Source organism: Manis javanica, chromosome 3 (genome assembly GCF_040802235.1).
Source record: "Manis javanica isolate MJ-LG chromosome 3, MJ_LKY, whole genome shotgun sequence".
Classification (NCBI taxonomy): domain Eukaryota; kingdom Metazoa; phylum Chordata; class Mammalia; order Pholidota; family Manidae; genus Manis; species Manis javanica.
Genome location: NC_133158.1, coordinates 50,381,014 through 50,395,728, shown reverse-complemented (window position 1 = coordinate 50,395,728; position 14,715 = coordinate 50,381,014). Strand labels below are relative to the sequence as shown.

Below are 14,715 nucleotides of genomic sequence, written 5' to 3'. Positions count from 1 at the left end.
ATTGTGGATACAGATATTTGTGTTCCACTTAATTGAGGTTTTACTCCTCAGAGTCAGTAACATTCATTGAGCATCCACTTGGCAGACACGTCATGAATTCCATTCAACCCCACACCCACCTCTGCAGTTGATGCCGTCTCAGAAGTGTGAGTGAGGAAATAAGCCCAGAGAGGTTCTATTCCTCAGCTATGGTTTACACCTTCCTAAAAGGCAAGGCTGGGATCTAAACTCAGATCACCTAACACTAAATTCCATGTTTTCTTATTTTTTCTCTTATACCATGCTGAAGTTTTGAGTTTTCTCTGTCCTCAAGGATTCTTGAAATCTATCTTAAAATTGATTTGTGACGTGAGAATGAATAATCAGTATCAGCAAACATTAGTGCTATTAAGACAGCTGTGTTTTTACATAGTCATCTTTTCAAAAATTTAAATTTCTAGCAAATTTTTGTAATGTGGCATCTAAATTTTTGGTTACCTATTAGTGAGTTTTTAGTCCATTTAAATTCCCAGGAATTTGGCAGAAAACTATGACTTGATAAGTGTAATCAGGGACAACTTCTGTGTGTAACACCCTACGTTCCTGGAGTGCAGGAGAAAGATAATTAGCTCCTTGACAAATAGGCAAGAGTTGGAATCAGCAAAATATTAGTTTAAAATGAGAGAGCTGCAGAAGTACTCACAGCAGAATAGATTTTGGTAAGTGTTTTTTAAAAAATTTATAAAAATTAAAAAGGTGAATTTAATTACATGCTTTTTAAGTGTTTGGGAGCCGATTCCTATGCTCTGTATATTGTAAATATAAATGCATAGATAGCATAAATGATGACTAAGAGGATTAGTTTGTGTTTAAATTTTTGCTTTTGCATGTGAGGAACAGACATTTTTCTTGATATGAAAGGAAATTGCAAATGGGGCATTACTTATAATCTATCTTGGAAGTGGAATGCCATTTTTACAATCAGTTTAGCTGTTGTGTTTAAATTGCCCCATTTAGACATCAGGCTTTTAACCAGCCATGGATGACAATCAGGTACTTGTGTGGGCTACTCTGGAACTAATCCAAGGAGGTCTCAACCCGAACTGACTACTGGTAAGGGTTTCATCAGGTCAGAGCTGCTGCACATTTTGGCAAGAACAGGTCAGCACTGGATTGCAGTCAGGAAAGCAGATCTCCCTCCATTGCTACTCTGCTGATTTGCCATGACCCTGGAAATGTTCTGTTCTCTGGGAAACTCTTGCATTTGTGAGAACTTGAACTTACCAGAATGAGATACTTTCCTTCATTAAGGAATACGTCCTGTGTTTTGGTATAGAGAAAGTTAAAAAACACTTTAAAGAGCCTTTCAAGGAAGTTATCTGTTTGCTGTTCATTGCTTTTTAAACCAAAAGAGAACTGTTCTAGAAGTTTAGAAAAGCCTGGACATTATTATCATCACCTCAGTTCCAAGGACGTTTTTTCCATACTTTTTAGAAGCTTTAAATTATTACATTGCATATATAACTTGAACCAGCCATTGTGTTGTATTTATACTTGAATTCTGGAAAAATAATCTGTTTTGAGAAAAATGTTTGTAACCTTAAAAAATGGAAATACTCATTATAGAAAACTCAGAAATAATGATTAGTAAGTGAATAAATTTTAAGGCTACTTTTCTAGAGAAGTTCTTCCCTTGTTTGTAAAGAACTTTCATTCATTTCTGCTATTTCTTTTTCTTCTCCTTCCTCTTTTCCCCCAGTGTTCCTCCAGTGGCCGAATGGGCTGTTCCTCAGTCATCCAGACTGAAATACAGACAGTTATTCAATAGTCATGACAAAACTATGAGTGGACACTTAACAGGTATTTACGAATAAGAATTAATCTAGTGAAATACGACCTTTGTTCTAAGTGTAAATTGTTTCCAGATGTTGGGCCAAAGATATTTTCCAAATATCTTTCTCTGTTTGCATTTTTCTAAACAGGGCTTTCATTGTCTCTCTTAATCTTGAGTTCTTATCCACTGATAAAGCCATAGTCACTTAATTCTCTAGTGCCTCAGGCTTTGGTCCATTGCTTCTTGGTAAATGGAACAGAGACCGAGGAACCTCTTGTACCCTTAATGCCATCAGTATTCAAATCAGAGCTCTAGCAAAGAAACTGTTGTGAAGAAAGCCTGGTTCAAATTCTAAAGTCCAACTTTGTAGATGAACTTGAAACTGCCTACTCAAAGTGTTTAAGCCAGTTTGCAGGGTGAAAAGTAACTGGTTGGGTAGTTTGGAACCTAGCTCTGCCACTAACTAGCTGGAGATCACTTTAACTATTTGGAGCTTATTTCTTCATGTATAAGAGGCCAGGTTAGTGATCTCAATGGATTAAAAAAAAAAGATTCTGTTTTATACATGAGAAGGTTAACAAGGATTTTAAGATAATGTTCAGAAACCTTTCCAATGAGTAGTTAAACACTTAAAATTGACTAAAGAGATATAAAGAAAAGCATAATTTTTATAAAGAGAAAAAGAGACCTATGATATGAACATTGAGTGTGAAAGGAAGAAAATGTTAACTACTCTTTAACAAATATGAAAGGAAGGGAGAAAGAGTTAATTTCCTGGGATCAGAAAGCACTGGAATATAACACAAAATATTTTAAATTTCTGATTCTTCCTTTTTTTTTTTGCTATTACTTACAATTTCTATTTTGCTTCCCAAAGAAAAATTCATCTGTTTAAAATGTCAGGATGGGGAGAACGGGAAAAAAAGATGGCAGAGTAGGCTGGCAAGAAAGAAACCTCTCTCCTCCCCTTTCTCACACATACCAGGGAAGCAACTACAGCAAATACAAGTAACTCTGAAAAAGACCTGAGGACTGCAGAACAGACCACTTCCATGTGGTGAAAAAGAATGGATCACAGAGAAGGGTGAAGTGACAGAGCCAGATCAGTCGGGACCCAAGGTCTTCCCCACCAGTGGGAGGAAGCAGCATGGAGATCTGCCTTGCCCTGGAGCTCTCCTCTGGGAGCACAAGTCCACATTGCATCAGGCTTTGGTGATTAATGGGGCTAGACACCAGGGAGAGTTGGAGCACTCAGCAGGCTGAGATTCCTGTCACTTATGGAGGACAGGCATGCTCTGTTGGTCCTGCTGAAACCCAAAACAGAGGTGGTAGTTTGAAAGTTTTACCAGCAACAGGAAGACTACCAGAGGGTCAAGGGTTGGATTGAGCTCTCTCTGCAGGAGAAAGGGCAGGTGGATGACACTTCCTCAGCTCTACCTCAGCTCAGCAGGGCAGGTGCTTGCAGGAGACCCACACTCTTATCCCCCTTTCTGGCACTCAGCCCTGACGTGCTTCCCTGCACTCCCACCTGCCTGGACTGTTCTGCCCAGCTGCATTAGACTTTGCTTCCTGTTGGGCAGAGGGAGGCTTTCCCAGCATTCTTGGCTCTACCTCCATCCAACTGGGGAAGTGCCTGTGGAAGCCAGCTCTGAGCAGTTCGCCTTCCTCCCAGCCCAGTGCCGCACGATGGCTCTGCCTAGTCTGTGACCCCAGCAGTGCTGCCATCACTGCAGAGCAGGCAGAGGGCAGCCCCTCCCACAACAATCCCAGCAGAAGCACTGCTGCTCTGCTCATAAAGGGCTGTCTGAGGCAATCTGCCATCCACAGTGGACTGAGATAGACCACTGCTGGCAGATAGAAAGGCAGCCCCAACTATAGCCCACCAATAGCGAAGGAGAACCAGGCACTGGAGAGGAAAGACTCTTGAGCTTGGCACCACAGGACACCTTCATAAAGTCAGTACTCTCTAGACCAGGACTCATAGTAGATCCATGTAATACAATGGAAGAAACACAAACACTGACAAAATAATCAGGCAAAGGAATATATCCCAAACAAAAGTACAGGATAAGAGACCACAAAGAGAGCTAAATGAAATGGAGATCACTAATCTTTTTGATAAAGATTTCAAAGGAACAGTCATAAATATGCTCATTGATCTGTGGAAAAGTACTGGTGATCTCAGGGAGAACATCAATAAGGAAATGGAAGAGTTTAAAAAGAGCCACTCAGAGCTGAAGAATACAATAACTGAAATGAAATTTACAATGGATGGGAATGAATAATAGGTTGCTGTAAGTAGAGGAGGCAGTGAATGAAATGAAAATTAGAGAACAGGAAAACAATGACGCAGAGAAATGCAGAGAAAAAATCTCTAGAAATGAAAGTATACTAAGAGAGCTGTGTGATGACTCCAGATGAAACAATATTCACATAATAGGGGTACCAGAACAAGAAGAGAGACAATGGATAGAAAGTCTCTTTGAAGAAATATTTGCTGAAAATGTCCCCAATCTGGGGAATGAAATAGACACTCTGGTCTTAGAAGTGCAGAGTGCCCCTAGTAAAAGAAACCCTGGGAAGATAACACTAAGGCATATAATAATTAAAATGACAAAGATTAAGGATAAGGAGAGGTTATGGAAAGAGGCCAGAGAGGGGGAAAAAAATACTTAAGGGGAAACCCCATCAGTCTATCAGCAGATTTCTCAGCAGAAACTTTACATGCCAGAAGGAAGTGGCATGAAATATTTAGTGCATAGAAACAGCAGGACCTTAACCAAGAATCCTCTGCCCAGTAAGAATATCATTCAAATGTGAAGGAGAGGTTAAAAATTTCTCAGATAAACAAAGGCGAAGGAATTTAAAACCACTAAACTGACATTACAGGATATGTTAAAGGGACTTCTGTAGATGGAAATGTTTTAAGCCTAAATAGTTTTTACGAGTGAAAATAAATCCACAGTAAAGGTAGTAAGTCAATTACTTACTAAGCAAGTACAAAATTAAAATAAAACAAAAGTAATAAAACCAACCATATGCAAAATCTGTCAAGGGATACACAGGAAATGCAGATTATGACATTTAATACATGAAATACGGAGAAGAAAGAAGAAAAATGAAGTACTTTTAGATTATGTTTAAAATAGAGCGATCATCAACTTAATATAGATTCTTATGTAGTCAGGAAGCTAGCCTTGAACCTTATGGTAACCACAATTTAAAGCTTATAATAGATACACAAAAAATTAAAAAAGAGAAATCCAATTACACCACAAAAGAAAACCATCAAATAATACGAGCAGTGTACAGAGAGGAAGAAAGGAACAGAGGGGAATTACAAAAACAACCAGAAAACAATTAATAAAATGGCAATAAGTACATACCTACCAGTAATTACCTTAAATGTAAATGTACTAAATTCACCAATCAAAAACACATAGAATGGCAGAATGAATGTATAAAGAAACAAGACCCAGGTATATGCTGCCTACAGGAGACTCATTTAAGACCTAAAGACATACACAGACTGAAAATGACAGGATGGAAAAAGATACTACATGGAAATAATAGGGAGAGAAAAGCAGGAGTAGCAGTACTTACTTCAGACAAAATAGACTTCAAAACAAAGAAAGTAACAAGAGACAAAGAAGGACATTACATAAGGATAACGGAATCAGTTCAACAAGAGGGTGTAACAATTATAATGATCTATGCACCCAGTATAGGAGCACTTAAATATATACAATAAATACTAACAGAATTAAAGGGGGAAATAGTCAGCAACACATTCATATTAGGGGACTTTAACACACCACTTAAATCAAAGAATAGATCAACCAGACAAAACATAAATAAGGAAATAGAAGCACTGAACAGTACATTAGATCAGATGGACTTAACAGACATCTACAGAACATTCCATGCAAAAACAACAGGATACACATTTTTCTCAAGTGTACATGGAATGTTTTCCAGAAAAGATCACATAGTAGATCACAAAAAGAGCATCAATAAATCTTAAAAAGACTGAAGTTGTATAAAGCACATTCTTGGGCCACAATGGTATTTAATTAGAAATAAATTACTGAAAGAAACAAAAAGCCTAAACACATGGAGGCTAAACAACATGCTTCTAAATAATCAATGGATCAGTGAGAAAATTAAAACAGAAATCATGCTACATGGAGACAAAAGAAAACAAAAATTCAGCAGTTCAAAATTTGTGAGATGTTGCAAAAGCAGTTCTGAGAGGAAAGTTGTAGCAATATAAGCCTACCTCAAGAAACAAGAACTATCCCAAATAAACAGTCTAAACTCACAACTAAAGAAACTTGAAAAAACAGAACAGATGAAGCCCAAAATGAGTAAAAGGAGGGACATAATAAAGATCAGAGCAGAAATAGAGAAGAATAATACAGTAGAAAAATATCAATGAAACCAAGAGCTAGTTCTTTGAGAAGATAAACAAAACAGACAAAACCCCTGCTAGACTTTTCAAGAAAAAAAGAGAGCATACACAAAATCAGAAATGAAAAAGGAATAGTCACAAGGGATACCACAGAAATACAAAGAATTACTAGATAATTCTATGAAAAATTATATGCCAACAAATTGGACAGCCTTGAAGAAATGAACAAATTCCTAGAAAAGTACAGCCTTTCAAGACTGATCCAGGGAGAAACAGAAAATCTGAATAGGCCAATTGCCAGTAATGAAACTGACCTGGTAATCAAAAAACTCCCAACAAACAAAAGTCCAGGATGAGATTGCTTCATAGCTGAATTCTACCAAACATTTAAAGTAGAGCTAGTACTCATTTTCCTTAAGGTATTCCAAAAAGTAGAAGAGGAGGGAATACTTCCAAACTCATTCTATGAGGCCAGCATCAGTCTAGTACCAAAACCAGACAGAGACACCACAAAAGAAGAAAATTATAGGCCAGCATTCCTGATGAACAAAAATGCGAAAATCCTCAGCAAAATACTAGCAAACCTTAATTCAAAAATTTATCAAAAAGATCATGACCAAGTGGGATTAATTTCAAGAATAAAAGGATGGTACAATATTTGTAAATCAACATGATACAACCTATTAACAGAAGGAAGAATAAAAACCACATGATCATCTCAATAGATGCTGAAAAAGCATATGACAAAATTCAACATTAATTCACGATAAAAACTCTCAAGAAAATGGATATAGAGGATACATACCTCAATGTAATAAAGGCCATATATGATAAACCCACAGCTAATACCATACTCAGTGGCAAAAAGCTGAAAGATTTTCCTCTAAGATCAGGAACATCCAGGATGTCTACTCTCACCACTTTTATTCAACATGGTACTGAAGGTCCTAGCCTTAGCAGTCAGACAAGATAAAGAGATAAAAGGCATCCACGTTGGTAAGGAAGAAGCAGAACTCACTATTTGCAGATGATATGATACTATATAAAGAAAACCCTGAAGACTCCACCAAAAAAACTGTTAGAATTAATGCTGAATTCAGCAAAGTTGCAGGATACAAAATTAGTACACAGAAATCTGTTGTGTTCCTGTATACTAACAATGAACAATCAGAAAGAGAAATCAGGCAAACAATTCCTTTTATAATTGCATCAAAAAATAAAATATCTAGGAATAATCCTAACCAAGGACATGTAAGACCTGTACCCTGAAAACTACAGGACACTCTTAAGAGAAATTAAAGAGGACACTAACATATGGAAAACTCATCCCATGCTCTTGGCTAGGAAGAATTAATATTATCAAAATGGCCATCCTGCCTAAAGCAATCTACAGATTCAATGCAATCCCTATCAAAATAATGATAGCATTCTTCAACAAACTGGAACAAATAGTTCTAAAATTCATATGGAACCACAGGAGATCCCAAATAGCCAAAGCAATCCTGAGAAGGAAGAATAAAGCAGGAGAGATCTCGCTTCCCAACGTCAAGCTCTACTACAACAAAGCCACAGTAATCAAGACAATTTGGTATTGGCACAAGAACAGACCGCCATAGACCAGTAGAACAGAATAAGAGTCCAGATATTAACCCAAACATATATGGTCAATTAATATATGATATAGGAGCCATGGACATACAGTGGGGAAATGACAGCCTCATCAGCAGCTGGTGTTGGCAAAACTGGACAGCTACGTGCAAGAGAATGAAACTGGATAACTGTCTAACTCCATACACAAAAGTAAACTCAAAATGGATCAAAGACCTGAATATAAGTCATGAAACCATAAAACTCTTAGAAGAAAACATAGGCAAAAATCTCTTGAATATAAACATGAGCAACTTTTTCCTGAATGCATCTCCTTGGACAAAGGAAACAGAAGCAAAAATGAACAAATGGGACTACATCAAACTAAAAAGTTTCTGTATAGCAAAGGACACCATTAGCAGAACAAAAAGGCATCCTACAGTATGGGAGAATATATTTTTAAATGGCGTATCTGACAAGGGGTTAACATCCAAAATATATAAAGAACTCACACGCCTCAACACCCAAAAAGCAAATAACCCGATTAAAAAATGGGTGGAGGATATGAACAGACACTTCTCCAAAGAAGAAATTCAGATGTCCAACAGGCACATGAAAAGCTGCTTCACATCACTAATTATCAGGGAAATGCAAATAAAAACCACAATGAGGTATCACTTCACACCATTTAGGATTGCCAACATTCAAAATGTAAGGAATAACAAATGCTGGCAAGGATGTGGAGAAAGGGGAACCCTCCTACACTTCTGGTGGGAATGTAAATTATTTCAACCATTATGGAAAGCAGTATGGAGGTTCCTCAAAAAACTCAAAATACAAATACCATTTGACCCAGGAATTCTACTCCTAGGAATGCAGGATCCCAGTTTCAAAAAGACATATGCACCCCTATGTTTATCACAGCACTATTTACAATAGCCAAGAAATAGAAGCAACCTAAGTGTCCATCAGTAGATGAATGGATAAAGAAGATGTGGTACATATACCTGATGGAATATTACTCAGCCATAAGAAGAAAACAAATCCTACCATTTGCAACAACATAGATGGAGCTAGAGGGTGTTATGCTCAGTGAAAAAAGCCAGGCAGAGAAAGACAAGTACCAAATGATTTCACTCATCTGTGGAGTATAAGAACAAAGGAAAAACTGAAGGAACAAAACAGCAGCATACTCACAGAAGGCAAGAATGGACTAACAATTGCCACAGGGAAAGGGACAACTTTTCCTAATGTTTATTTGTATGCTTTACTTTGTCTCACAAGAATTTAAAGTGGGGATTTTATTCTCTTTTTTCATTGTTATTTTTTACTGGGATTTTATTCTCAAACTGGATCTTTATAGAGTCATGTCAAAAGAACAATTTATTACAGTAAATTTGAAAATAAGAATAAGTAAAAAAAATTTAGTTTGTTTTCCCCTTATTGAGGGATCAATATAGGGCATGTTTTAGGCTAAAAAGAGTGTTGATGGAAGTAGAACTGGTGTGTTGAGATGGATGAAATAGGAAGGTCTTTGTCATGATCACAGCTGTGAAAATATTTATATGAAACCTGAACCCCCAAATCAATTACTCAATTCAGCTAAAGGATCAGAAGAATATCAAGAAAGTTGAGAAAAGGTCCCAGAATGTAAAGAGGCACAAGTGAAATATGTAATTTAATATTCTTAATCTCTCGTTTTTCTTCATTGTTTTGTTTTTTGTGGATTCTTGTTTTAAAGGAATTAAAAAGTAATTTTACAAGTTATGCAGAATTTTAATTTCTTAACCTAGTGTGATAGTTCTCAACCTTGGAGTTGTGACAAAACTATAGAAGTTATGGAAAATTTGTTTTAAAACAGGGGAGAATCCAGGCCATCCCTATATTGTCACTTCCATTCACTTGAATTCACATGTGTTTGGGAGGGGAGTGAAATCCCAAATACACTTCAAGAATTCCACGTGACCTGTAGCTTAGCTGATGTGTGCTGAATGCCCTTTGTTAATGTACTGTTGGTATTAAAGGGATTTCTGATCATCAATGTGTTTTACTTTCATATACTTCTTTAGGATACTATCAAATTCTTGCTCTATCTGTAAGCATATGTGTGGGCATCAAGAATGCCAGTGATTGGTCCCAAGCAGAAGAAAGTAAGAATCTCTGTGCTTGTCCCCTGTAGGAAGTGAAGCTAATCTGGCAGTTGGTAAACAGTTTACCCCATTGATAACCTGGGTTGATTTAGCTGATATACCTGCTCAGGTGTGCCCCCCCTTGTTTCTTTACAGCTTGATGTATATGGTACTGTATGCTCATAAAAGACACAGTCTTAGAAAACAGAGAGGGCCCATCCTTTAATCAGGTTTTATAAGTAGCTGAAAAATTCTGGTTATCCTATTAATGCTAGCCCTCTTCTCAAAGGTGTATTTTATTATCTTCTTGCATTCTGAAACAATGAATATGCTATTTGGTCATCATATATTAATCACAAAAGCTAAAGTCTTAGTCATTGTTTTAAGTAAAGCATTGACTTCATTTAATTAACTCTGTCCTTTCCATTCATGCTTTCCCTACCCAAACATGGATGCCCGTAGTGTTTTGAACTTCAGATTTCTGTTTATCCCCATAATGTTTCCTTTTAAGCTAGAATTCCAAAATTGATAACCTTTTACAACTGTAGGCTGCTGTAAGGTAGTTCTGTGCACTCAGAGCTTGATTTTATGCTATAATATGTTATGCTAAGAGGCTATCTGAGGTGTTACTGATCTATGTTAATATTTCACAGACTTGTCTTAGAACATAGAGTCAAATATTAGAATTGCAAAAGGCAATTGTGATCTTCTAATGCAGGAGTCAACAAAACTTTTCTGTAAAAAACAAAATAGTAAACATTTTAGGCTTGCCATTTAGTTTGTCACATTACTTAACTTTGCCATCACAGTATGAAAGCAGCCATATGTCATGCTTAAGTGAATGGGCATGGCAGTGTTTGAATAAAACTTTATTTACAAAAACAGGTGGGGGGCTGGATATGGCCTATATGGGCTATGGTTTGCCAATCCGTATTCTAGGTTATTTCCTTCATTTCAGAGATGAAGGAATTTCTTCTGTGAGAGTGAAAGTAGTTTTGTTAAGGTCACATGTCAATAGAGGGTGATGAGAGGACTGGAAGCCATGTCTCCTGATGGCCAGATCCAGGCTTAGTTCTTTCATTTTTTGTTACACTTTTTATCTTTTAGGAGTAGATGAAACCTAACTTTCCTTTACATGGTTCTGAAGTGGGAAGAATTGTTACAAGTATAATTCAAAGCATTCACTAAAATTTTTCTAATTATACTTTAATGTTGCCAACATTCTAAATACGTTTGAGACTAAATGAAATGATCAGTGAATGTTCCTTATTCCAGTATTCCATAGATCCTTTAGAACTTTCAAGTTAATTCAATAAAGGTTGCTTATTATTCTTAGGTGCTCCCTACACACACACACACACACACACAGAACAGGAATATTTGCTCACTAAACATTCACAGTGTTTGTTCACATAAATATTCATACATAGTGAATGTATGTTCACTAAAATTTAGGATGTTCACTATTCATAATAGCCCCAAACTGAAAACTAATTCAGTGCTCATCAACAGTGGGATGGATAAATAAATTGTGATATTCACAGAATAATATACTATACAGTGGTTGGGATTAATGTTCTGCAACTACGCACAATAATATTTGAGCAAAATAATTTGACAGAGGACACACTATTCTGTTAGGCCAGACTTGGTGGGAGGGATGGTTAGAAGGGAGTTCAGGAGGACTTCTGGGGTGCTGTTCTGTGATCTGGGTACTGTTTGACCATTTTCAGTTTGGAAAATTAAGTTGTATATATCTGCACATGCAAAAATATGCACGTAAATATTCATGTGTGATTTCCTTTCCATATTTTAGATATAAATAAAAATTAGAATATAGTCCATGATATTAACTACCATTTATTGAGCACTTTTTATGTGCTAACAGTATGCTAGGTTCCATGTTACAGTTCTTTGTACAATGGATCACAGATCTGTAAATCTGGAAAGGACCTCTGAAATGAGAAAACTAGGGTCCAACAAGTGAAGAAACTGCCTGCCCCAAGTCACTCAGCCAATTCTGCCTGGACCAGGACCAAGCCTCAGCACCCTTTCTGCTCTCCTCTGTCACTTAATTTGCTGAACCTTTGTGATTCTGAGATTCCTAACTGCTGCTGCTCCCTGTGCTGAACAACATGTCCTCTCCAGTGTGTTTCGATGAGGTGCCATTTGAAAAATGAAATAGCTAAAAGCAAAAATATATTTACAGTAATCTTCCCAACACAGTTGCTACAGCCTTCCATTCCTTGGCCCATCGGTTATCCTAGGACACACCTTGAGTCAGTGATGGATAGGATATATTTGTTTCTGTATCCCTAGCACTGGTTTATTTAAACACACAAAAATCTCCCATGGAATCCTTAATCTATCCAAGGCTAGTTTCATGCTAGAAATGAAGATATTTATAAGCATTTTATGAAATGAGGGCTGATTTTGAGAGCAGAGTTGAAATACCAGGAATAATTCTATGTGCAACATGAACAAGACCCCTTTTTTTAAAGGTCTGTGTAATGAAATGGTTAGAAGACCTCTGTCTAAGGTCCCGTCCTCCTCTAAGATACTCTGAATCCTGTCAGAATTTGCCTGACAGTAGTCACGGTAGAGGTAGTGGGTGGTGGCAGCAGATATGTTGAATTTAGAGAGAAGTTTCAGCTTTGTAAATAAAAGCCTGCTACAAGTAGAAATGGTAATCTGGACAAAAAGGCAGATTAGTTTTTGAAACTAATCCTTTACATACTCAGTCCTCATGAAACATCCATTTAATGAAGATTTATTGAGTATGTGCCAGATACTGTACTCCTTTGTGTTTTTTTCACTGGTGCTTGATTTTCTTTTTAAAAAGCCCCTTGGGTAATAGCAAATATTGTTTGAGGCACTGTGATTACATGAGATTGCATAGTACTTACAAGCAAAACATCAGTCTTCCTGGACAGTGAAGATCTGCTGATTCATCTTTATAATTTTTTTCCTGGTTTCTGTTTAGGTCCCCAGGCAAGAACTATTCTTATGCAATCAAGTTTACCACAGGCTCAGCTGGCTTCCATATGGTAAGAATGGAAAATTCTTTGGTTTATATATAAAGTAGAATCTTTATTTCTTGGTGTGGCTTCATGAGTCCTTAATACCATTACTTGTAGGGCAGATACATAGAGTGTGCTCAATTTTTCAGTGAGTTGTGATGATTACCTCTCTTAACTTTTTCTCATTTTGATTTTAGAAAATATAAAAGAGAGATGAATATAATCAATTCTCAAGAACTCATAGCACAACTTAAATAAGTCTCAACTCATGGCTAGTCCTGGTTCTTCCCTCCTCCTTCCCAGTTATTTTAAGCTGAATCACAGTCATCATATCATTTTCATCAGCAAATTATTTCCACTTGTATTTCCAAAGATATATTTTCAATGTGACTATAATACCAATAGTCCACTTAAAATTTTTAGTAGTAATTCTTATCATTAAGTTAGTCAGATAGTGTTCATATTTCCTTAGATTGCTTCATAACATTTTTATAGTTGGTCTGTTCAAATCAGGACTGAAGTAAATCTGTACTTTGCATGAATTGGTTGATCATTTTTTTACATCTTTTATGTCTCCATTAACCTAAAACTCCACCTTGTCTTATTTTCCACTCTACCCCCACCCCACTCCATCCCCCTCAAAATACTCAGATCATTTGTCCTAGATAATTGACCCTTGAACAAAATGGGTTTGAACTATGTGCGTCCATTTACACACTTTTTTTTCAATAAACATTGGAAAAAATTTTAGAGATTTGCAGCAATTTGGGAAAACATCTTCTGTTGCTTACTTTATTGTAAGAATGTAGTATATAATACATATAACATTAAAAATATGTGTTAATTGACTTTATGTTATCAGTAAGGCTTCCTTCCAGTCAACAGTAGGTTATGAGTAAAGTTACTGGAGAGTGAAAGGTTATATGTAGATTTTCAATGGCTTGGAGATTCAGTGCTCCTAACTCCCACGTTGTCCAGGGGTCAACTGTAGTTTCTTAAAGTCTCACTTTTGTGATTGCATCCTTGTAGTATTACCTTATTCCTGTATTTCCTATAAGTTAGTGATTAGATCTAAAGGATGGTTTCTCCACCTTAGCACTTTAGATATTATATGCCTAATAGTTCTTCATTGTTGGGGGCTGCCTGTGCACTCTAGGTTGTTTGGTAGCATCTCTGGCCTCTACCTACTAGATGCCAGTAGTATGACCACCATCCCCAGTTGTGATAATAAAAAATACCTCCAGTTATTGATAAATGACCCTTGGTATACAAAATCAGTCATCCCTGGTTGAGAACCACTCATTCAGTTGTGATTTTTTTTTTTTTGGCAAGACTACTCAGAAATGGTACTGTGTCCCTGCAAAAGGAGGTGCATAAATGTCTCATTGTCTATTTTGTAATGATTTTTAATAGCTATCGGTGAGCACTGTCTAGGTCCTATAGGATTCCTTACATTTAAATGTTAACCAGAATAGTTTCTTTAGAAATGTGTGTATTTCAAGTATGCATCTTCCATTGATTTTGTTTGGAAAACAAACCTGGTTTATATACTGTATACGTATTGCTTACATGCTAGTTCTTTGCTGTAGGACACATTGATATGGTTGCTTATAAACTGGTCCAGCTCTAGTGCTCCTCCCTGCACCCATTCTCGTCCCTTCTGCTTTGTTTTAAGGGTTTGCCTTTTGCAATAGAATAGTAACATACCAATTAGTAAATATCTTATATCTATGACACATCCAGACCTCTTTAAGT

General features: G+C 36.7%; 1 protein-coding gene across 9 annotated transcripts in view; it reads left to right on the top strand.

Annotated features, from left to right (window-relative positions):
• The window catches only part of ITSN1 (intersectin 1), a 223,426-nt gene that overhangs the window by 99,795 nt on the left and 108,916 nt on the right, over positions 1-14,715 (top strand). For all 9 annotated transcript variants that reach the window (XM_073231403.1, XM_073231404.1, XM_073231405.1 and 6 more), the window contains 2 exons: positions 1,739-1,839; positions 12,924-12,987. In XM_073231403.1, coding sequence (XP_073087504.1) covers positions 1,739-1,839; positions 12,924-12,987 — 165 coding nt within the window. The remainder of the gene's footprint in view (positions 1-1,738; positions 1,840-12,923; positions 12,988-14,715) is intronic.